A 24,542-nucleotide genomic window follows, 5' to 3' on the forward strand; every position below is an offset into this window, starting at 1 on the left:
CTTAGTGCAGACAATAAGAAAAGGTTAATTATAAAAATCTAAAGCCATTTACTTGTAAGTTTCTGGCTCAAAGAAATCTAAAGCTTTCAGTTCAACCCAAACTGTGGTGTAGCTGCAGAGACACCAAACTGTTCCTTCTTGGGTTCCTCCTTTATCAGTGTGAGCTCTGATATCCTGTTAATCTTACTGATAAGCCCTCCACACACACTCACACACGCCTACACACACACCCTGTGCTGTTTGTGGTTCGCCACTATGAGCAGAGGTGTAAATATGTCTTCATTAGCGGGTAGATACCTGCTTGTCAGCCAGAGGAGTTTAGGAGAGGACATGTAATAGGAGAAGACACGGGGCTTCCTGAGTTTCACCCTATAGGAGTCTGGGATCTCCTCTCTAAACTCCTCCCACTTTATGTCATTGCAAAATTTCCCACTGAAGCATCAGAGAATCAGACATGAATAATGGCCAGAAAACCTCTGGACAATCAGGCAGATTTCGCTTTTAAGTCAGATAGAAGTCATCTTTGTTTCTATGTGCCTCCATACTTTTGAGCTCAAAATAAAAGGGGGGAAGTTGTGCATTTGGTTGTTAAAAATGAATTTATTATCTTAACCATAGTGGCCTAAGGTTAAGGTTAATAAGGTTTAATCTATTGTTTCATTTCTGCATACGTTCCTGTTCCTGTCGACTTATTTCTGGTACCTGGAAATAGTTTTTTTTTTGTACTGAATCCAAGAACTCCTGTCCAGTTCTCTGTAGGAACATGCAGATTTTAGCCGTGATCCAATGACCAGCTGCAAGTGATCATGTGTGAAATTATGGTGGATCTACGCATGAGCACCGGTTTATTGTTGACCTCTGCTCAAGCTTTTAGGCTTTGGTTGACTCTAATTTTAGAGCAGGACATTTGCTTTGTCTCTTAGCTATATCTGCACCACAGCTTTCCAGTTTTTAGTTCAGTTTTTCATTTTGCACTAAATCCCATGTCCCTATTTCTTTTTTTTTCTATTTAAGTCTACACCTTGCTCTCCTGTTGCATCATTACCAAACCTGATCATGACTAATAAAAAGCTTACATACACACAGCATGTACATGAATGTTTTTATTAAATTTGGGCATTTTAGGATGCAACTGAACACAGGAAAAATCAACAACAGAGGCTCAAATATATGCAGACACCCACAAAAATATTGCTTCTTGTCATTTATGTCTAGAGTTAATTTAAATATGTTGGTTTTGGAAGAGGGACTTTGCTTTTATTCTTAATCCAAAAATGTCAAGTATGGTGGTGATATCATCGTGCTGTGGGTGATAATCTTTTATATTTATACTTCAAAAATAGACTACGTATGTAAATCTGGGAAAAGTATGACCTGAAAAACTAGTACAAACCGTGGAATAGAGCCAGTGCATATACTTGAGATGGTGTTCTTCATTTAGATTATGTGTGAAATCAAGAAAGTTAACAATTTATGGAAACAAACAAAAGCTCAACATAAATTCAGCATTCAGGCCTGTAACAATGTTTAATTCAATCAATATGTTTATTCATATCAAATAAAATTGAGCTGATGTTGATCTTTGACTGGGTTGGTATTTATTATGTTTATATTATTTTTGCTGAATCAAATAAGTAAAAACTGAATCAGGGGAATTTCTAGACTATGGATAACAAAGGCTATTTCTATTCTATTCTAACTCATAATTGTGTAAGAGAAAAACAAATTATCCTATTCTCTATGGCTTCATACTGGGACCTTTGTTTGCCGTCCCACATATCAATTTCAGCATGTCTCATATCTAATTAAAAAATTACAAATTTCAAAAGAGCTTTCTAATTTCCCTTCAACACATTGTTCAGGAAAAGATTCAAATAGACATAACAAAGACAAGAATGTGTGGACTGCACTTCTTAATGTGGTTTTATTAGGACTACAGGTTGTGAACAGTGACAGTGAAGGGGATCTACAGTACACAGCAGGCAGGAAGATTTCAGCAGACTCCAACGCTTCACTCCTCATCAAACCCTTTCTGTTGCACCCCCCCCAAATTTGGAGATAGAGAAAAAGAGAAACAGCCATTTAGTATTCAGCGTAGTGTGGCATCAGCAGACTCTAAGTGTACATAGCACATGGAAGTTTTTTGATAAAACTTGCATGCTTCCTACCTTGGGGCCAGAGTCACGGCTCTTGACCCGCATCTTGTTGACTTGAGACTCGGCAATGTCGGCTCTCTCTTCAGCCTCGTCCAGCTCATGCTGCAGCTTTCGGAACTTGGAAAGATGAACATTAGCCTGTTCCTCCTGGTTGAAAAGAAAACAGGAAACGGAAATGTTCATTGAAGAATTCATATAAATACTTTAACACATCTTCACACTTACAGCCTCCTCAGCAGATCTTTTGTAGGCTTTGACTTTCAGCTGCAGTTTGTCCACCAAGTCTTGCAGTCGGGCGATATTTTTTCGATCTTCCTCAGTCTGCAGATGATGAGAGACAATGTTAATATATCAAACTTCTGCTAAATGACCTTGAACAGCATTGTTGGATACCGGATATTGCATTCAGCACACCTGATAGGTCAGCTCCTTGATGCGGCGCTCATATTTACGGACTCCTTTCACAGCTTCACCGCTTTTCTTCTGCTCCATTTCTACTTCGTTTTCTAGTTCCCGCACCTTAAGAGCATTTTGTGCATACCTTATATTTTTCTGTTTTTTGTTCATTTGCAAATATACTGTATATTTTCAGTACATATGTGCAAAAACAGATATGCTCACCCTGGCCTCGAGCTTCTGGACCTGCTTCTTGCCTCCCTTCATGGCGATCTGTTCAGCTTCATCCAGACGGTGCTGCAGGTCTTTGATGGTCTGCTCCATGTTCTTCTTCATGCGCTCCAGGTGAGCGCTGGTGTCCTGCTCTTTCTTCAGTTCCTCTGCCATCATGGCAGCATCAGTGATGGCCTTCTTTGCCTTCTCTTCAGCATTTCTGCACTCCTGCAGCGAGTCCTCCACTTCTGATTGAAGCTGGACTGTATCACCCTCCAGCTTCTTCTTCTGGTTTATCAAGCTGGTGTTCTGTGTGGTTTCAAAATGAGATATTTGAGAGTTTGTGAAGCTGTTGGTTTTTCATACAGGAAGTATTGTTATCTTTGAGTTGTAGTCTCACCTGTGAGTGCAGTAGCTGCACCCGTTCACTAACATCCAGCAGCTCTTGCTCAGCAAGTTTGCGGCTTCGTTCGGTTTGCTCTAAAGCGCCTCTCAGTTCCTCCAGTTCTGCCTGAAGCAGGTTGTTGCGTCTTTCAACAATGGCCATGTTCTCTTTTAGGTCATCATTAGCCCGAACCGACTCATCCAGCTGAATTTGGCAATCCTTTACAGAATGGCATTCACCACATTAATGCTTATAGATATTTTAAGAGTATAAAGTGAGTTTCTTCTGTTTGAGTTTACCTTCAGGTGTGCATGAACAGACTTGAGTTGTTTCTGGGACTCAGCCGCCTGCCTGTTGGCTTGGCTAAGCTGGATCTCCATCTCATTGAGGTCTCCCTCCATCTTCTTTTTCAGACGAAGGGCTTCATTCCTGCTGCGGCACTCGGCCTCAAGAGAACTCTGCAGGGTGTCGATTGTCCTCTGCAGGTTCCTCTTGCACTGCTCCATTTCCTCATCTTTCTCAGCCAGTTTACGCTCCATTTCACTCTTAATCTGGTTAAACTCAAGCTGAACTCTCAGTATCTTGCCTTCCTCGTGTTCAAGGGAACCCTTTAACACAGATCCAGTCTCTGGTTGGAAATCTGACTTTTATTTTAAGCTATGTATTAACCTAAGTTGGTTATAATCTTACCTCTGCTTCCTCTAGGGCAGACTGAATCTCCCCTTTTTCCTGCTCCAGCTGCTTTCGAGCTTTCTCCAACTCATGAACAGTTTTCCCACCTTCACCAAGTTGCTCAGTGAGGTCAGAAATTTCCTCTGTTAATGAAAGTGCATCCATTCAGTTTTGCATTGCCTATTTTACCTTTGCAAGTTCACATTCAGTGACATATTACCTTGAAGGTTCTTGTTCTCCCTCTTCATCGTCTCCAGATGTTCAAGAGACTCTTCGTAGGAATTTTTAAGTTTGAAGAGTTCAGTGCTCAATGATCTGGCTTCTTTCTGGGAGCTTTCCAGCTCACACTGAGACTCTTCATATTTCTGCTTCCACTCTGACAAGACCTGGACATTGAGATTCAAATCAGGATGTAACATCTCATTCGACACATTAAATTTTCTACTATTATTCTTTTTCTTTGATCAAAGCGACATTATGTGAAAATATGTTGTTTTTTTTATCCAGATGTTATTTACAGTCTCATCATGCACCAACAATGATGTATCGTATTGCTTGTTATGCATTTAACCAAAACATGTTGCTCATATCATACCCTCCCCATTGGTTTCTGATATGCTTCAGCTCATTCCTCATAACAGAGCCTACCACGAATGCACAAGCTAGTTAGCATTGCTACCAAAAATGGCCGATAGACAGTTTTCCTATAATATTAAGTTGTTTCTCTGCCATTAGCACATTTAGCAGTGAGTACACGAGTATGATTGGCAGCTAAGGGTCATGACATGTTCTAGTTTTATAAGCAATCTGGTTTTCTTACATATTGGTAAATAAATAATCACACACTGAATTATGTCATGTACTTGTTAAGTTTTATCATACATGTGGTTATTATTTTTATGTGATGGTGGACCAGACTTGTTTGTGTGTTTTTTAAAGAAAATGTCAAACATACTTTGTCAAAATTCCTTTGCTTCTTGTCCAGAGCAGCAGCAACAGCATTAGACCTCTCCACATCCACCATGAGATCTTCGATCTCATTCTGCAGCCTGTGTTTGGTCTTCTCCAGAGAGGAGCATTTAGCGTTCACTGCTTCAACTGCCTCCTCGGCCTCCTGCAGACGCTGAGCCAGCTTCTTCCTGGATTATTGAAGAATCCAGGATTGGGATTGGCTGCTTTCAAACTTTTTACAGTCACTGAAATTCAAATGTGCTGTACTCACTTGGCTTCCTCCAGTTCCTCGGTTCTCTGGATGGCATCAGTTTCGTACTTGGTTCTCCACTGAGCCACCTCAGAGTTGGCCTTGGACATGCTGCGCTGAAGTTCAGCCTTGGCCTCCTGCTCCTCCTCGTACTGCTCCCTAAGGAGGTCACAATCATGGCGAGCAGACTGCACCGCATGGGCTAATGCATTCTTGGCCTGAGGTCAGGATAAATTATATATGACTTAAGATTTTGTTTTGTAAAATAAAAAAATAAAAAAATCATTAATTCTGTTTTATCCAGAAATGATTTCAAACCTTTATCTCTTCTTCCAGTTGTCGTTTTAGGTCTTCAAGCTGTTGATTGTAGGAATTTTTTCCTCTGGTGAGCTGAGAAATAAGTGATTCTTTCTCCTCCATTTGTCTTGAGAGCTCATCTGTAGATGTCAGAATGTCCACATGTACATGCCTCTTTATAGAAAACTATTAATGTTTTAAGTGGAAAAAGAGACTAACCATTCTCAGCTTGAAGTTTGGCTTTCTGGGTGGTGAAGTCATTGAGAGATCTTTGGTATTCATCACATTTTGTTCTGTATTCATTTGTTTGATCCTCTAAAGTTCTGCAAGTTTTCTCCAGGATAGTCTGAAAAGAAATGGTGCACATATCACAGACCTTGCATAGTATTTTTTTGCTGAGATTGTTGTTGTCTTGAAAGCTATCAGAACACCACACATACCTTGGATTTGACAATCTGCTCCATACTGGACACAACATCATCCAGCTCCAGTCTAAGCTCGCTCTTCTCCTTCTCCAGCTTCTGCTTGACTCTCTGCAGGTTGTCGATCTGTTCTCCCAGGTCAGCAACACTGTCGGCTTGTTTCTTCCTCAGAGTGGCAGTGGTGGCTTCATGGTGCAGGGTGGCCTCTTCGAGGTCTCTGCGGAGTTTCTGGAACTCGGCCTCCCTCTTCTTGTTCATCTCAATCTGGACGGCTGTGGCTCCTCCAGCCTCCTCCAGTCTCTCACTGATCTCCTCTAACTCTCTAGCCAAGTCTGCTCTCTGCTTCTCCACCTTGGCTCGAGCAGCTCGTTCTGCTTCAAGCTCTTCCTCTAGTTCTTCCACACGGGCCTACCATTAGAGTGGTGTAAATTTGTTGCATCAGTACTTTGTGAACTTGTGTATAACTTTAATAATGATCATGTAATGGCAAGGTTTTACCTGCAGCTCTTTTAACTTCTTCTGAAGTTGGCTGATTATTGCCAGATCATCTTCCAGTTTGCTGTTCAGCTGACTGATTTCAAAGTCTTTCCTGCAGGATTTTTTCTTGTTAGTTTTAGGCTACAAAAACATTGACCAATGGTGTTTTGTCTATAAACTCATTACATAATATTAGAGAAGGTGTATACTTTTTCAGTCGCTCCTCCAGCTGTTGCTTATCATTTTCGAGATCCATTATGGACTCCTGGCTCAACTTTAAGTCACCCTCCAGCTTCCTCTTTGCCCTCTCAAGATCCATCCTAATCTTCTTTTCTTGCTCAAGGGATCCTTCAAGCTAAAAACAAAGAAATAACTGTTGTAACTGCTTAGCATTTTAAAATGCAGTTTAGAATAGTGTCAAGTTACTGTATTTTGATTCTATTCAATGTCATCTCACATCGTCCACTTGCTGCTCCAGCTTCGTCTTGGCCTTGGTCAGAATGTTGACTTTGTCTTCCTCACTCTGCAGGTCATCCAGGGTTTGTTGATGAGCTTCCTGTAAAGCTTTTTTCTCCTTTGTGAGTTTGGCGATGATTTCGTCCAAAGCAGCCATCTCCTCTGTCAGGTTCTTGACCTAGAGGCCAAAAGGTTTTCAGTGTGAATCAGTGGGATTTGACAGCATGACGTGTTTTGGTGTTGTGGTTTGTGGTACCTTGTTCTCAGTAGCGTGTTTCTCTTTCTCCACCTTTGCCAGAGTTAGCTCCAAGTCATCAATGTCCTTCTTTAACTCAGAGCATTCATCTTCTAGCTTTCTCTTCTTAGCGGTCAGCTCAGCATTAATCTCCTCCTCATCCTCCAGTCTTTCTGTCAACTCCTTGATTTTTGCTTCCAGTTGGATTTTGTTTTTGATCAGACCCTCACATCGCTCCTCTGCATCGCAGAGATTATCTTGTTCCTGTCGAACATGAGTTGTTAGTGGGGGAGGGGAAACTCAGCAACATCTTCAGAGAAAATTCAGAAATGTTGTTATTCTTACAGTTTGGACTTGGAGCTGCAGGTCATTCTTCTCTTGGAGAAGGGAGACCATTTTTTCTTCCAGCTCTTTTCTGCGAGCTTCAGATTTTGCATAGGCCTCTTTCAGTTTCAGGAATTCTTCCTTCATGTTGGCCATCTCCTTTTCTGCTTCAGCAGATTTCAAGAGAGGTTTGATCTTGAAGAACAACTTCATCCAGGGCCAATTCTTGACCCCCATGAAGGCACGGATGTTCCACTGGATTACCAATAGTGCATCTCTATTTAAAAATATATATATTTCAAAACAGTTTTATTGAAAATATGACCACAAGCAGCTAACTGTAATGTGTAAAGAACATTGTAAGTTGTATGAAACAAACCTGCGTTCCACCATCTTCTGATACTCTACGCGAGACAAAAGACCACGAGACCTGGCTTGAATTGCAGTAATGATTTTGGAAAGACGCTCATCTCTCATCTCCTCGAGTAGGCCCAGCAGTCCAGCCTTGAAGAACACCTAAATACAGCATTTAATTTTAAAAAGTTACCTATCACACTGTCTGTGTCGTAATTCAAATCTTTTGTTCCCTTTGGTCTTAGAAAACCCAGGCAGTACCTTAGTGTGACCAAACTTGTACTGGTTATGGTCGATATCAAGAGATCCTAGAAGTTTTTCGGCTCCTTTCCTGCTGTCAATAAACTGTCCCTCTGGGATGGCAGCAGGATTCAAGATACGATATCTGGGAAATCATATATTTGTTAGCAGGACATTGTAGAGTACTAAGGTAATAACCTTTGGATGTACTGAGGTAATACCTCTGCTTAAAGTCTCCATAGAGGATCCTGTTAGGGAAGCCTTTCCTACAGATCCTTATGCCTTCCAGGACACCGTTACAGCGCAGCTGGTGCATCACCAGAGGGTTCTCCATGGCCCCAGGAGTCTTGGTCTCGTTGGGAATGATGCAGCGTACAAAGTGAGGATGGGTAGACCTCAGGTTGGTCATCAACTTATTCAGGTTCTCCTATAGTATGGATGTGCAAAAATGTATAGAATTTGGATTTGTAAGCCATACATTTACCGGAAATGAAGTAGTGTGTGTATATACTTTACCCTATGGAGAGCAGACACAGTCTGAAACGATGATCCTTTCTTCTTCTTTTCTTTTTTACCCTCACTGGCTTCAGACAATGCTTTAATGTGAAATATGTAGAGTTAGTATTTTACGTTAATGTAAGTATGCAATGCTTATCCATTTTCTACAAAGCAAAATACTAATGGTGGAATACCTGAATCAGCTCCAGTATAATTTGCAAAGAGAATACTAAGCAGCTTGAGTGTAGACTTCTGGTACAGCAAAACAACAGTCTCATTCAGAGGATCCTTGTTCTTCACCAGCCAGTTGTTGATATTATAGTCAACAGTTCCAGCATAGTGAACCAGGGCAAAATGTGCCTCTGGTTTGCCTTTGGCAACTCTAGGCTTCTGGAAGTTGTTTGATTTTCCCAGATGATTGTCATAAAGCTTAGCTTTAAATGTAGCATCAGAGGCTTTGGGAAACATGCACTCCTCTTCGAGGATGGACATGATACCCATGGGCTGAAAAGGTTATGAAAGTGGTTTGAAACACAAATGACCTTTAACTTTCTTCATATGTTTGATATTCTGATTCTCACCTTTTCAATCAGGTCGATACAGGCCTGCAGATCCATACCAAAGTCAATGAAAGTCCATTCAATTCCTTCTTTCTTGTACTCTTCCTGCTCCAGCACAAACATGTGGTGGTTGAAAAACTGTTGCAGTTTTTCATTGGTGAAGTTGATGCACAGCTGCTCAAAAGTGTTTAACTAAAAAAGAAAACATATCTTTGTTGTTTCATTTAGATTACTTTTATAGATCTGTTTACTATTTGCAAATAAGATAACTTACATCAAAGATCTCAAACCCAGCAATGTCCAGCACTCCAATGAAGTACTGGCGAGGCTGCTTTGTCTCCAGTGACTGGTTGATTCTCATGACCATCCAGAGGAACATCTTCTCATAAACAGCTTTGGACAAAGCTCCAACAGCATAGTATACCTGTGAAATGGACAGTCAGCCACATTTAAAAAAGAAAGGTTCAAGTTTAGAGCATATTTGCCTCGGAGGATATAAAATGGAGATATTATATACAAACCCACAGATTAAACCATTTTAAGGCTGTCTCTTTTCTTTTACCTGGGCAACATTTTGTCCTTTGGTGACCCACTCATTCCCCACTTTGACTCTTGGGTGACAGAGACCTTTGATGAGGTCAGCAGAGTTCAGGCCCATCAGATACGCTGATTTGTCAGCATCTAAGAAAAACACACAAACAGCAATGGTGAATACACATCAAGTTTCTGCATGTTTACAAGTTTCAGAGTTCTTTTCTCACCCTCGGTGCCATCGGCCTCTGCTTGCTCCTCGCGAGGCCTCTGCTTAAACCTCATGTTGCCATAGTGCATGATGGCACCAATGAGCTTGTACACAGAGTTTTTTTCTTCTTGAGTAAAGCCCAACACATCGAAGGCATTCTGAAGAAGAAAACAATCACATCTCAGTTTACCATATTATTACCCATCTAAATATTTTGCAACACATTTAACATTTCCATTTCCATGTTTCTTTTTCATAACCTAATGTCTAGTAAAGATGGAGAAACTTACGTCAGTTGCCAACAATTCCTCTGCGTCATCTATGGAGCCCACTTGAGTTTCCCCCTGAGAGATGAATGCATAATCGTATGGATTGTTTGTGATCAGCAGCATCTCTGGGGAAGAGAAAGATCAATATAACATCAGGCAAAAAACAATACAACATAGTTAACTGCTTTTTCTACTGCACTGTGCTAACCCAGGATTTCGGGTTTCTTGTTGGAAAGAATCTGGTAGAAAATGTGATAATCTCGCTCAGCCTTGAGTTGGAAGGTCACACGAGATTTCTCCAGCAGGTCTTCGGACAACCAGAGAGAAGTCACAACCATGAGAAAAAAAGAGACTGGCAAAATTTGTGGTTGTAAAAAGCAAAAGGATGTTGATACTTACATGTCTCGATATCAGCAGAAGCTAATTTTCCTCTGGTGTCGAAGTGAATTCGGATGAATTTACCCTGAAAGGACAAAATAAAAAATTATCAATTTGCAAAAAATGCTCCTGTCAGTTAGCTCCTTTTCCTCCTCCCCTTCTGTTGCTACAAAATTTTTTCCCTCTTGTACAACAAGAGGAAAAACATTGTCTATTATCTAAATTAAGATAAATCAGGTTTCAGAAATACAAAACAGTCACTGTGTTGAAACCAAACCTCTTACATGATTGGGACACTAAATAAATAACAAAAGTAATCAAGAATGCGAAGGAGGCCCTCACAAATCTGGAGGAGTTGTCATTCCTGATGGTCTTAGCATTGCCAAAGGCCTCCAGAGCAGGATTAGCCTGAATGATTTGATCCTCCAGTGTACCCTGTCAAACAAACACATTAAAATTACTGAAATATCCACCATTAACCTCTACTTCCAATTGAATCAAGTAATGTTAAACTCTAAAAGACTCATTGAATTTCAAAGTTTGCTTACAGTTGCTACTATAGGGAGAAATGAAAAGTAGCTTTAGTTTATTCCTTTGCTCATATTATTTTTGCTTTGCCAGAAAAATGACTCAATTTTTATTATTTTCCAGCTGCATTTAGCCCTGAAAAATCTCGTCACACACCTTGTCTTTTGCATTGGGGTCTTTCTTAATGCCTCCAGCTGCAATACTTGCAAAGTACTGGATGACTCTCTTGGTGTTCACAGTCTTTCCTGCACCAGATTCTCCTCTGTAGGAGCAGAGTTACACAGCAAAACAAATCCATTCCTGAATGCAGAATAAGATATTGATTTTAGATCATATTCTACTACACTTAAGATGAAAAGTATTTACATACGTGATCAGAATTGACTGGTTTTCGCGGTCTGTCAAAAGGTTTTCAAAGAACATTTTTATCAGTGAGGACAACAAACCACATTGAGAATGTTTTCTGTAGGACAATGATTGCCTTTACCTGCCAGCATGTACTGGTAGGCATTGTCAGAGATGGAGAAGATGTGAGGAGGAGCTTCACTCCTCTTCTTTCCTCTGTAGGCAACGACCACCTCTTGGTTGTAGACTGGCAGCCACTTGTAGGGGTTGACAGTCACACAGAACAGCCCAGAGTAGGTCTGAGAGATCATAGAAAATCACAGTTTCACCATGGTTTGGGTGGATAGAATTAGAACTTCCTGAGCCGTGCACTAATGAAAGTTTATTGTTTGTTGCCTACTCACGTAGATCATCCATGCTGCGTAGCGCTCTTTGAGGTTAAACAGCACAGCTGGCTCATGGAGGAAGGTCAACATGGCCATGTCCTCGATCTTGTCAAACTTGGGAGGGTTCTGTTGCAGAACATCTGCCTCTTTGACAGTAACAGTCTGGAGCAAGGAAAGTTTAATACATTGGTCTTTTTGTTTGTTTTCATACACCAGCTGGAAAATGAATTTATGTCCCTCAATTTGGTTTGTCTCCTTTATTGAGATCTTACGGGATAAAGCAACACAGAACAGATAATATTATAGTAATTCTTTGCATATTATGGCAAAGGATAGTGATGTATTTTTCTTTTAGAAAAAAAGAAAATCATTAGATAAATCTGAAAAATGTTGCATGCACAAATCATCTTATTTTGCCACAATTATGCTGAAAGTCTTTAGCTCAAGCTCTGTCTAATTGTCGAAGTGTTTGCGAACATTGATTTTCAAGTTTTACACATAGAAACAATGTGACACTTAAAATCACAATAAAAGCACACATTTTAAAACCAAAAAATTTTAAAAACATGCAGGCCACCACTCATGTAAACGATCTTTTACAGCCTCATTCTACTTTTGTAGAGCAAAAAGAGAGTGAATGCCTGATGGCACCAGAGTGACACTAATTTCAATCTCATTCTCAATACTGCTCACGTTTACTTAAGGACATGACATGTCATATCACTCACAGATTTGATCGCAGATAAACTCTCTCTCACACACACCAAGGAGTAAACTAATGCCTCCTTAACAGCCCCAACTTCACTTCATTCCGTTTTGGTAAAACATCTCAGAAAACTCACTGACAGCTGGTTTTACTTACCTGCTGAATCACTGATGTTAAAGAGCGTGTTATTTATAAAGGCTATGTATGCCTGATACACAAAAGCACTCACCTTCCCATTCTGCGTCTCCACGGTGACCTTATCTCCCTCTCGGCTGACGACGGTTGCCTTCACAAACTCCTCAACCGAATCCGGGACGAAGCATTCCTTCTTGATGTCGAACAGACGCGTGGAGGCCTCCATTCGCTCCTTGTCCGACTTCCTCAAGTACGGGGCCGCCGCCCCATACACAGACATCTCTGCATCCCCCATGGCTGCAGTACTGTGGACACAAACGAAAGATTGCGAAGTACTTGTTAAGCGACATGTCTTCCACTTGTGTTTGTGATCTATTCACAATTATATTTTTGTACAAGGGATTTATTGACAATTTAGCATAGTAATGGGAAAATAGTCACATATTAGATTTATTTTTAAATGATGTAAATACCATGATGAACGTGAGAAAGTTAATTTACCTGTGGGTTCGGCTCAGATGAAGGATGAGATCAAGTCTTTAGGCTGAAAATCACTGAAACACCTGCAGGAAATGGAAACATTTAAACATCTAGGCATGACTTCCTAAATGTATGAAATGATTTGAAAGGATTTTACTTTCATCAGCGTCTTGTTCTATCATTATATATGTAATCGGTTAAAATGCATGTTTTCCACTTTGATGAAATCTCAAATAAAAACCAACAGAAAGCCGCAGCAGTGGTTCATACTTACAGAGAGCAGGTGAAGATGAAGCATCTGCTGAACCTGCAGGGGAGACGGGGATCAAATATATAACCCCAGATAACCCGCCTTACAAGGCCAAGGGCACCACCCTGACCCGATAACACCACACACACACTCATCGTTATCATCAGGTGCACAATTCAACACATACCACAATGTCCCCACACACATACAATGACACCCTGTGGTAATTATCATTTCTATCACTTTGTAACAGAGCTCGGCTTGGCTCTGCAGACGCCTGGCTGCCCTCTCCTCTCGTTCGGTTCTATCTTCTGTGTCCAAATAATTGGGTTTTTCAGGGAATAGAGCCAGGAACTTTCTGCTGCATAGCTCACTCATGACTCACTGCAGCATACCATCACTATCTGGGATTCGGTCACACTTTTCCCTGTCACCTCTAGTCTGAAATACTCTTTTCAAGTGGGGACCGTTCACGAACAGAAACCAGGTTCCATGGCAGCGGGAGACCTGAAGGGTTTAAACCTAGCTGCAGAAAATTTGCGGAATATAACTTTACTGCACTGAACTTTATTTCGTAGATTATTTTGACTATGTGGTTGATGGGCAGCTGTCTGAAAAAGTTAGATCTGATGTCTTCTGCAGTTTGCAACAAGCATTTCTTGAAACCAGTACATGTTCTGCTCTCATCTGACCAGGTGGTGGTCAGATGCTTGTTGAGCAAAAATGCTTTTTGTAGTGGCAAACTGAATCTGCACATCGGCCTCTTCTTTATTGTGAAATTTGGTGATGGCAGCATCATGTTGTGGGGACGCTTTCCTTCTGCAGGAGTGGAAGAGTTCATCAGAGCTGTTGAGAAAATGGATAGAGCTACACAAGTACAGTGAAATCCTGGAGAAAGGCTACAAAAGCACTTGAGACTGGCATTGAGGTTCATATTCCAATAGAAAAACTAAGACACATAAAAAGATACATTGTCAGATGTCATTTTCCTTTTATTTTACAGCTCTGCATTAATTTGTGTTGATCTATCACATGCAGTTCTAATAAATTATATTAAAGTTGTGGCTTTAATGACACAAAATGTGAAAAAAGTTTGATTACCGTCGGAAGGGCCTTTTTTTGTTCATCTTTAATCCTCCTTACCTTACCTGATAATTGACGGGCCTCCCAGTTTCCTAACACGTTTGAGTGTATCTTCAGCTAATTGTCATGCACAGTTTATAATTGAAGATCAAGGCCAAATGATGAGGAGGGCCAACACCAATGCTTTGCTTAAAGTAACCTTACTTCAAACGTGACTGCGGAGAGCAATATTCAGGTAAGCTCTGAAATACTTAAGCTTCGTGTTGCGTTTTAGAGGAGTTGCATGAGTCATTGTGTGGCCACAATACTGTGTCTATGAAACCCATCGTTCTCAGCGGTGAAAGCTGTCAAGTGGAGGAAGAAGCGCTTAAAGGATTAGATTGTCTAAATTTCTAGCGTGTGTGAAAATCCTGCCAAGGAGGAAGACAGGACACTTCAGAAACCTCTTAAAAAGGCTTCTGGAGGTCAAATGAGGGCTAAACATATCCCTGAAATACTCAGTGGGTGAAGAAGAAGTAAACCCTTCTTAGATAGAAGGGTTTTCCTCAAGGTTTCACATTAAAACAAGCTACATTGAGTAAAATTACTTTTACTCACTGTTGTTAATAAACACCTCAGGAAGAGGCTGGTTCTGTGTCCCATAGGTGAATGTGTTTTGTTGAGAAATGTATGAATCAACTCTAAAACTAAAGAAACTACATTTTCTGACTGAAGCTGTTAGAGGCTGTGATTATTACAGTGAAACATTTCCTCCAGTGACATGCGACAAGGAAAAAGCCGCCACTGAGTTCAACAAAGAAAGAGACAGATTACAGTTTTGAAATGCACTCGGCTGTCTGAGGAGACTACACTAACTGAACTAAAACAGGAGAAGTGTAGCATAGTTAATGTAGACCTAATTTCATTTTCCACAAGTACCAGAGCTCATTTGTTTTACCCACCAGATTGCTGTCATCTGCACTGTGGCCCCAGGAGATGAATTTACATGAGGTCGCTTACTGTCGCTTTGTGCTAATTGGCTTTCCAATTACTCCCTGATTTACAGGGTTGGCTGTTCGTGTAAGTTAATACGTCTCCCACTGTACCATGTTCATCATTGCCAGGTGTTAAGCCTGTGGTGGAGGATCATACAGTATGTAGCAGGCAATCCATCAGCAACCACTTTAGTGACAGTATTATAATTACCTACTGAATTTCCCCTAGTGGATCACTAACGTACAACTAAGACAGACGGACACACCTGAGAGAATAAGGTAAGGGTGATGAAAGTTTAAATTTGTCTGCAGCCAGATTCTGCTCACTAAAACAGGAAAAGTGTAGTAAGCACTTGCTTCAGACACACTTGCAGTTAAATGTTTGGCCTCTGGATGGTGACAACTTAAGGGATTTGTTTCGTCTCAAACCACTGGCAAGCGATTTGTTTTCAATTGTTTTATTCTCCCCAAGTAGACAAAAATCTGTACCTGAATCCCTTAGATTAAAGTTATATCTGTCAGGTTGATAAAAGGATCTGAAAAATCGGATGATAGACAAAGGATTTATCATCAACTGCCTTTCGAAGCATTGGTTTATGGTTTGACTGAACCCTGCTGGGCCCTGGACTCGGAAAAAATAGCAACGTATCGCTGGTAGTTTTTAGCATGTCAATTAACGAATAAGGATAGTTTTCAAGCTCATTGGGTTTTTGTGTAACAAACCCAGAGTTCAGCGCAGCTTTTATGAAATCTTTTCTAATTGTTCCAGCCCTTGATGGATGAAATTATTTTCTTAAAATGCCCAAGAGCTGCCACCCAGATGAAAACCCATTTGTACATGATGGAGCGTATTTGATATGTGCTTATTTACACCAGCTGATCAGGGATTAGCTGCTTTTATTTTGATGATTCACAGCATGTGAAGGTGCCCTGTCCAGTTGGACCCACCTCTATTCCCAGGAAATAACTAACTGACCCTCAGCTGATCAGTGGCTGCAAACACTTTATGTATCCAAACATGACTCAAATCTCCTCAAAGCAAAGAACTAAGAGCATGTGTAGCACTGTGTAGACGTGCCGTGTGTTTATTTATTTTTTTTATTTTCTGGTATGGCCGGGGAAAACGTGTCGACTTTATGGACTATTATTCTTTAGGAATTCAGCAGGTGGCCACTTGACTATGAATATTAATAGAGGTTTTGTTTGGGATCTTGAGTGACCTGACTGCCCTCTGCTGCAGACCGCACTGGCTGCGTTGGTGCTATGTGCTGGCTACGCTATCAGAGGCATTTTCCATCCGGCAGCAGCTGAGGAGATAAAAGTTCATTTTTACCACAACTGATTGGAGCCAGATGCCATCATGGAGGACAGCAAGACAGCACAGCTGTTCACTCCATACTCTCAATGTTGGATAGGAATGTTGGTTTCAATTATTTCTGCCTTGGAAAAGTATTCACACCTCCTTTTAGCATATTTGCATTTTGGTACGTCACGACATCAGGCATGTGTTTTGGGGGATTTTATGTAATTGATGAACACAAAGTAGAACTTTCCACAGCTGAAAATGTGGAAGGAAAACTATACATGTTTGCAAAAATGTTTGTTTTTGCATTTTAGAATAAAAATCTGAATGCTTTGGTGTAAGTATATTACCTTGCAGAACCACCTTTCACTTTAATTGCAGCTGCAAGTCTTTAGAAATTTGTCTCTACCATAGGCTAAGTACAGTTAGCATAAAATAAATGTGTGCCACACTTTTCTGATTTTTACTTGTGAACATTTTGAGAAGTATGTATTATTTTTGACACATTTAAGTTTGTAGTTGTGAAATGACAAAAGGTTACTGTACACTGTACTGACCTTTTTTGCCTGAATTACCGTGCTAGTCACGTTACCCAGTTCTGTAAATAGCATGTTTAGCATGAACACAGTCTGCAGTCAGTAAAACACATATTTATCTGTCTTTTTTAAAGGGAAGAAGCACCAGGCTCTCAGCATCTATATTTGTCCCTTCAGGCTTTTTGTTTGGATGATTGTTAGCACAGCAGAGACAGACAGGCCAGCAGCTGTTTGGGCTGTCAGGCTAAGTTTTATGGAGGATTAGAGGTTAAATCCTACAGCTGACAGTTACTCTGCCTGGAGGCCACACACAGACAGGCCCCATTATGGAGCTGCCAAAAGAAGAGATGGGTGTGGCGCGCTTCCTGTTTCACTTTAATTGTATAATCAACCTTTCTCCTCCTGAGGATGTTTTTTTTAATTTTTTGTTCTTTCTCTCTGTGTTGTTTTTTCTGTGCATAAATTTGTCTCTGGATTTGTATATTAAATAAATTATGAACTATCAACTTGTTTACTGATCATTATTCCATTTTTTTCATCTTTTCCTATAGGGAAATCATTGCTCACCCCGAGTCTGGTTCTATTAGAGGTATATTCAATTAGAGGTATATATAACAGTAAACCAATAATGTTTACTGTTAGTTTTTATTTGCAAGATATTTTTAATATGAACTACGTTGTACTTGTTGTTGAAGAGATTACAAATAACATAAGGCAAAGGGTTGTTTATGGAAGATCATAGTAAGGTTTGAAGTTTGAAATAAACTGTTTGCAAACCACAGACATTTAGAATAAATTGTAATACCATAGTTTCTCCAGGAGGTGGCAGCACTTTGCCCCAACTGTCTTGGTAGAAAAGGAAACACACAAAAAAACAATTAAATTTGCAGACGGAAGACATTAGTAAACTATTAATTGAACATTTTAGTAACATTAATGTTAATAGTCCAGCTTGTTCACCTTAAATTAAATTTGTATAAGATATGCAGACTTTTTCTCATTCATATTCACTACCTTTCTTTGTTTCCCTTTCCAGCCCAGCATTTATTTTAACTATAATGTAGTCTAATCTGTAAGGTTGGATTTAATTGGCTTTTTTTATTTTTTATTTTTTTAGTAAAGTCCCTTATGATGACATTTGTTGGTGCTAAACCAACAAACTGAATTGAATTGTAGTCCAACTGAGATGCCAGCAGATGTCGACAGCAGTACAGGAACCTGTGCTGGGCCTCAATAAGAGATCATTCAGGCTGAGAAGGAATAAAAAACTAATCGCTCACCTTAAGTCACACTTATTACCCACCAATAATAATCAAAGTGTCTCAGTGCAAATATGTTCTTTCTTAAAAGATATTTCAACATATTCCATGTTTCATTTTACCAAATTTTTATGTCTTTTGGTCTGGCAGTTTTCGTGCATGGACGTGGCTAGTGAAACGTAACTTAGATGACCAAAGAGATACGGTTAATCCCAATTAATGTATGAATGTCCATAGCCAGAAAATTTTATTTTCACACAGTTTTACATTTGAGATTTTTGTTGTTGTTTTTTTTATTTACTCAAGTCATCTTAGTCTTATGTTAAAATTTTAATCATCCGAAACACTTAGACATGACAAAAATGATCAAAAAGAAAATTCTAAGGAGAAATTTACTTTTTCGAAGAAGTGAAAGTGACTACGGTCATGCTTTAGCTCTTCATCAGAACATTTTTGCAGATACGTCCTTGATTTCCTGACTGTTTTTATGTAAAAGAAACACCTTTTTAGAACACATTTTATCCAGAAAGATGTCGGCATGTTGTTATAAACAAGATACTGGACATGATCTCAGTGTTTCACACTGGAAAGTATCACTTTTAATTCAAATCTAGTTGAGTTACAATAAAACAGCTTCAAGAGCATGTTGTCTCTTTCTGCATGATGACCAGCTGCTGGTCTTGCGGAACTAAAGAAAGGGCTTTCATTACGGGACAAAGTCAGCATGCCAACTTCCTCAGCATGCTGTCAGGAAACAGGAGAAGGTAGACATTTAACACGCAGGAAGCTGCTCCACATCTATTCCTGTCCTGGCAGCAAGAAAACTGAAAGTTACAGTAAGCATGGTGCAGCTGAGCCACACGTTTCAGAACTGTAATGACAAAGAGACACTTGTTGTAATCAACAACAGAACATCCAAACGTGCAGCTCTAAAGTGCTGAGTTATATTTTGTTAACAGTGTGTTGCAGGTGTATTCATGTTGTCGTGGTATGACTGTAATCTTTATTATATTTGAATATAGAAAGTTATGTGAGAAATTAGAAGAAGGAAAAAGATGCGTGGCTGTTAAAATGAAGAAGCTAAGGTGCTGCTGGGAATTAAGTTGCAACACTTCTGAGCTATGCCACATATTCTCATTTGGATTTAAGGCTGGACTTTGACTAGTCCATTCTGGCCCATTATATGCTGCTACTGCAGGTTTAGGGTGAGCTGTGTACAGGTTTTATCCTGCATGTGGCTCCATTCATCTTCCCTTCCCCCAGGTGACGTAGAATATTTAGTTTTTTTTTTCTCACGCGTAACATTTTTTTTATAATTTTCATTTCAGCCTAATTTGGCCTCAAAGGAGCTTTTCCTATGCTTATAAAGTTCTCTCCATTCCTGGTGTCAAAACTGGATTTCTTACAATGAAGGCACTCTTCCACGAAGGTCAGAGGTTAAGTGTGGACGACTATGCCTTTTGCTGATTATGCTCATTAGTCGGTTAAATGAGTGCAGGGGAGAAAGGAGGATAACAGGGAATTCTGTGTGTGTGTGTGTGTGTGTGTGTGTGTGTGTGTGTGTGTGTGTGTGTGTGTGTGTGTGTGTGTGATTGACAGAAACCGACTGCTGCAACAGCTGCGTATTAGAGCGGACACAGTGCAAAGGTTGCTGCTATTAATACACATAAACATAGGAGACACTTTGCATGTAATTTACAACATTCGTTTAATAACTTCTTAGCTAAGCTATCATCACTGCATCGCATTATTTCACATTTATTCGACATAGTCAGAAATTGTCACAGCTGTGCTACATTTAGGCCTCAGGGTGTGTGTGCGTGTGTGTGTGCGTGTGTGTATGTCAGACAGAGAAGATGCTGTGATGGTTTATGTTCAGCGGGCAAGTGTCCGTGTCAGAGAATAGCGGGACGGCTACAGTGACGATTGAAATAGAAAAGTATTCTGAATCTATAAAAGCAGCAGTATGCCTGGGATGATAACAAGATTACCATGTTGTGCGGAAAGCAGACGCGAGCAACCACAGAAAAAGCCAAACGTTCACAGGCGCTCAGCTGCAGCTGAGGCCGACCACGTTGAGTCAACAGGTGGGGTAAATGACATCTGAGTCAGCACTGAAGGTTGCTGGAACGGAGACCACCGGGGGCCAGGTTTCACAGCGCGCAGATATCTGGAGTCTTAAGGAATGCTCAAAGCTAGTTGTCACTTCATTCACGTTGTGCAGCGGACGCCACGCACACGGATGCAGGTTCACGGCCAACAACCAGAGACGTCCACTGTTTCCTATATGCAACCAGCAGCTTTGGATTTCCGCGGGGTTAGCCGTCGAGGCAGCGAAGGATCTGATCTGGAGTTTTAAAACAGAAGCTCGCTTGGAGAAACGGATCAAGCGGGTGGGCGGGGTGTTTCTTTCTGCATCCTTCTGGTCATGACTTGTTGTTTCTGTTTGCAACAAAGGTGAATCAAAGGGAGCGATGTTTTACATACGCTGTATAGAACAGCGTTGAAATTTAAAATATTGCACACTGGTGAATCTGATTGCCCTCAAATGCTGACTCTCCTGTTTTAGTTTGGGCCTGGACTCAGTGCTGGTGTTGCTTTCAGATGTTCCTCAACACGGTGCTGGTGGTCCTGACAGACCTGGCTGCCAGGTTGCTTGGTAACAAGCTGTTCAGGCAGCATTTCCACCTGCTGCTCTCAGCTGTCCTGGTGTTCGGCCCTGCGCTGAGCCTCTGGGTTTCCCATCACAGCATCTTTGCCAAGAGAAGTCACTTCCTCTACAGGTAGGGTCACTTCCTGTTTACCCCCACCAGTTGTAATGTTGTTCTTGTTGTTTTCAATTTTCTCTATTTGTGGTTCTCAGGGTTTTTATATGTTGTTAATGTTGTTCTCTTCTACCACGTGACTACAAACTACGCCTTCCCAAACATATGAATTCCCATTTTACTCTTTTTCCACATTTTGTCATGTTACAGCCACTCTTAATATTTAATACTTAAACTGTATTTAATCAGAATATGTGGTAGGCCAACAAAAACTAGAACATCCTTTAACTACAAATACACTTGCAAGTCGTTTGGGATAAGCCTACCATGCTTTGCACACCACCGTCCTAAAATAAGGGCCTAAGTTATTTTTTGCCAGAAGTGATAACTTAGGGAGGTGACAATAATTAGGGACTATTCTTCTTTGCCGAGCAGATCTAACTCAGTCAAACTTCAAGTCTTGTTACTTAGCCCCAGACTTTGACTATGCTTTTATCTAAACTAGTGGTCCCCAACTTAGTTCTACACTCCCTATCTGTGTGTTGTAGGAGTTTTGCTGCTGCCTCACTAATGTTTAAAGTAATGGGTCACTGAAAGGCGTCTACAGAACTTGATGAGAGGAGATGCAATCATTTGAATCATGCATGCTCTATAGCATGAAGATGTCTAAAACACGCAGAGCAGTCAGTGCAGTCAAGGATGGGGACCATTGAAACTATGTAAGAAACATATTATAGTTGAATAACACGTGGGTGGAGGATATTTACTAATTAAGGGACTTCATAAGGCTTTTTGTTGTACAAGATTTTGTTTAGGGGTATCAGATAAATTGCGTCAGAATACAAACATTTCAGATATTCGAAAACTATTCATCTTTAACTTGCCCTTTTACAGTAATGTAGAAAATCATACTTGTCTTCTTCTCAATAAAATAGACTGAAATGTGCAGCTGTAATTTGACAAAATATACAAAGTTTAAGGGTCCGACTATTTTTACGAGCTACAAAGATTTTATGATAGTTTTAAATCAAGACACGTGAGAATCGTCTTTTTTCCTTTTTTTCTTTTACAGATTTATGTTAAAGTTTAAATATCCAACCATCTGCCTATTAGTTTATTAATAGTGGAATAGAAGATGACAAAAGGCTTCCACTCTGTTAAAACTGAAACACTAATTCAAGTTAAAATGGCAAAGAATGATTTGTTTCCATTAGTTACATTTCTGCTTTGTTGACTCATACTCTTCATCTGGAAATCCAGATTCTTAGTCTTATGCATTTTTTTGGAGCTTAGGAACAAAGTTTTGCTCGGTATGAACATTTTAAAAATGCAAAGACAACAACAAATACACAAGAGTAAATGGGGAAAAATTAAACATCTACAGTATGTAAAGTCTCACTTTGTGTTACATATTGTTTAATCAAGAATTCCCTCATACTGTTGATTTTTTCTTTTTGCTTTTTATAGCTTTTGTGCATATACAAAATAAAAATGATGACTTGCCAATATATTTTTAATGAAAAGTGTAATATGCATAAATATTTCTTGAAACCTACTAACAAATGACAATCTTAATTTAACTTTTTGTTCAACATAAAGCATGTGATATAACTATATAACTATATATATATATATATATATATACATATATATATACATATATATATATATATATATATATATATATATATCTCTATATATGTATATATATATACATATATATATATATATATATATATATGTATATATATATACATATATATCTATATATATATATGTATATATGTATATATACATACATATATATATACATATATACATATATATCTATATATGTATATATATATACATATATATATATACATATATATATATATATGTATGTATATATATGTATACATATATACATATATATATACACATATATACATATATACATATATATGTATATATATATATATATATATATATATATACCCTCCTACAGACACCATCTGCTCCTCCTCTCTATCCTCCAGGTTGTTCCTGCGCTCTGGTTGGGGCTGGACGTGCGTTTTCGTCGGGTCCTTCATCTTCCTATTCTCCTTCTCCATCCGCCGCTCTGTCCTTCTCTCGCTCCGTCACCTCAGCAGGCTCGCCGTGGGTGGAGGCCTCTGGCTTTGTTTCTGCACACTGCTGGACCTCCTGGAGAACACCACAGGAAGCTGCTATGAACCTCTGCCCGCTGGTCCAGAGGTCACCGGTGGGCAGCCTCTGCTGGTGCTCAAAGAGGGGGAGAGCAAGTCCGAGTGCCTGAAAGCTGGGATGGTGTGGCGAGGTTATGAGGTTTCAGAGGACGTCTTCCTTCTGTGCCTGTGCTGCCTGCTGCTGGCAGAGGAAACGTCAGTGTTTGGTCCGTATCTGAGGATTGGGGGCGTCTCAGACGCCCCACTGAGGATCCTCTTTTTGCTCTGCGTTCTCCTTCTTGGACTGTGGATCTTCCTGCTGCTCTGTCTCTTAGCCTACTTCCCCCAGTTCCCCACTCAGCTGCTAGGAGGGGCGCTAGGCTGCCTCAGCTGGAGGGGACTGTATCAGGGCTGGTACCGCATGGGGCCCAGCTGGTACTGCCCAGGAAGGCCTGGTCAGGGACTGCTCAACATAAAGACGAGCAGCACCGGGGTGGAAGACACACTAAACCACAATCACTACAATTAACCGATGAAAACAGATTCAACGCTTTGAGCTTAAACATTAAAAGTCTTTAAATCTTCAACAAAAAATTTGCCTGGAAAGTTTTGACATTTGACATCTTTCACTCTTTACGTGTAAACCTGGCATTATGTTGTATTAATGGAGTTTCAAACATTTTCCTTACATATGTTGCACAACTTAAAGGGGATATATTATGCAAAATTAGCATTTTGTATGTTTTTGTACTTCCATTTAGGTCTCAACTGCCTCCAAAAAGAACCCACCAAGCCATGTTTTTGGCAATAAGTTGATATGATTTGGTGTCCGGAAAATGAGCCGTTTGAAAAACCTTCTGATTGTTAAGTCACATTCAACTGGCACTGGGCTGTTACCTACCAATCCAAGAAGATCCACCATGTTTGGTCAGCTGGTTTTACTGTTGTACAATGGCTGCTGGAAAAGACAATATTCTGCCGTTGACTTACCATCCAGAAACCACTTTGCCATTTGTGCAGGAGGATCCACTTCTGCTTTTCAAGGATGAAAGTTTATACAATTGCGCATCTGTTTGCAGCTATTTTCATGTGTGAGTGTAAACATTGTTTGGGGGGGTGCGTGGTCAGCAGCACCTTATTTCGATTTAAAGTGACAACAGACCCTAAAACAATTCTAAAAGCAGCTCAAAATACAGATCAGACTAAAATCTCAATATTAAAGAATTAATTTGTACAAAATGTAGTTAACATATCTGATCCTGTTCAAGTAACAGATTTATTACCAAGAAGTAGATAAGTATTAGAAAATAAAAAAACCCATCATGTATGTTTGGATGCCAGTCAAATATTTT

General features: G+C 40.0%; 2 protein-coding genes across 5 annotated transcripts in view; one reads left to right on the forward strand and one right to left on the reverse strand.

The window, feature by feature from the left end:
• The window catches only part of fitm1l (fat storage inducing transmembrane protein 1, like), a 95,192-nt gene extending 70,666 nt beyond the window's left edge, over nt 1–24,526 (forward strand). For 2 of the 4 annotated variants that reach the window (XM_044134798.1, XM_044134801.1), the window contains exons 3-4: nt 20,865–21,043; nt 23,044–24,526. In XM_044134798.1, the coding sequence (XP_043990733.1) occupies nt 20,865–21,043; nt 23,044–23,719 (855 nt within the window). In that variant the 3' untranslated portion in view covers nt 23,720–24,526. Of the gene's footprint in view, nt 1–20,060; nt 20,718–20,829; nt 21,044–23,043 lie in introns of those variants that run through there. The other 2 variants (XM_044134799.1, XM_044134800.1) reach the window with 2 other exon arrangements.
• LOC122841480 (myosin-7-like) lies at nt 1,089–13,224 on the reverse strand. Its single transcript, XM_044134795.1, has 39 exons — nt 13,130–13,224; nt 12,877–12,938; nt 12,470–12,680; nt 11,553–11,696; nt 11,291–11,447; nt 11,174–11,201; nt 10,960–11,065; nt 10,618–10,710; nt 10,297–10,360; nt 10,106–10,204; nt 9,919–10,022; nt 9,648–9,786; nt 9,449–9,567; nt 9,161–9,310; nt 8,908–9,078; nt 8,521–8,830; nt 8,345–8,424; nt 8,050–8,255; nt 7,850–7,973; nt 7,614–7,750; nt 7,256–7,511; nt 6,932–7,174; nt 6,677–6,853; nt 6,429–6,574; nt 6,241–6,331; nt 5,761–6,150; nt 5,540–5,666; nt 5,342–5,460; nt 5,045–5,241; nt 4,778–4,961; nt 4,043–4,208; nt 3,841–3,965; nt 3,450–3,758; nt 3,166–3,369; nt 2,778–3,074; nt 2,571–2,675; nt 2,382–2,477; nt 2,169–2,303; nt 1,089–2,032 (listed from the first exon to the last, which is right to left on the reverse strand). The coding sequence occupies exons 3-39, from the start codon at nt 12,668–12,670 to the stop codon at nt 2,012–2,014; spliced, it is 5,820 nt and encodes a 1,939-aa protein (XP_043990730.1). The 5' UTR covers nt 12,671–12,680; nt 12,877–12,938; nt 13,130–13,224; the 3' UTR covers nt 1,089–2,011.
• Nucleotides 24,527–24,542: the final 16 nt, after the last annotated feature.

The sequence above is a fragment of the Gambusia affinis genome, linkage group LG12, assembly GCF_019740435.1.
Source record: "Gambusia affinis linkage group LG12, SWU_Gaff_1.0, whole genome shotgun sequence".
In the NCBI taxonomy this organism is placed as follows: domain Eukaryota; kingdom Metazoa; phylum Chordata; class Actinopteri; order Cyprinodontiformes; family Poeciliidae; genus Gambusia; species Gambusia affinis.

What these genes read in the sequence shown, in the direction of transcription:
- LOC122841480 (XM_044134795.1), bottom strand. Translation starts at nt 12,670, where the DNA reads ATGGGGGATGCAGAGATGTCTGTGTATGGGGCGGCGGCCCCGTACTTG. An exon ending in ATGACAACTCCTCCAGATTT is followed by an intron (nt 10,361 to 10,617) that starts GTGAGGGCCTCC and finishes TTGTCCTTTCAG; the next exon opens with GGTAAATTCATCCGAATTCA. An exon ending in TTATACTGGAGCTGATTCAG is followed by an intron (nt 8,425 to 8,520) that starts GTATTCCACCAT and finishes TTCACATTAAAG; the next exon opens with CATTGTCTGAAGCCAGTGAG.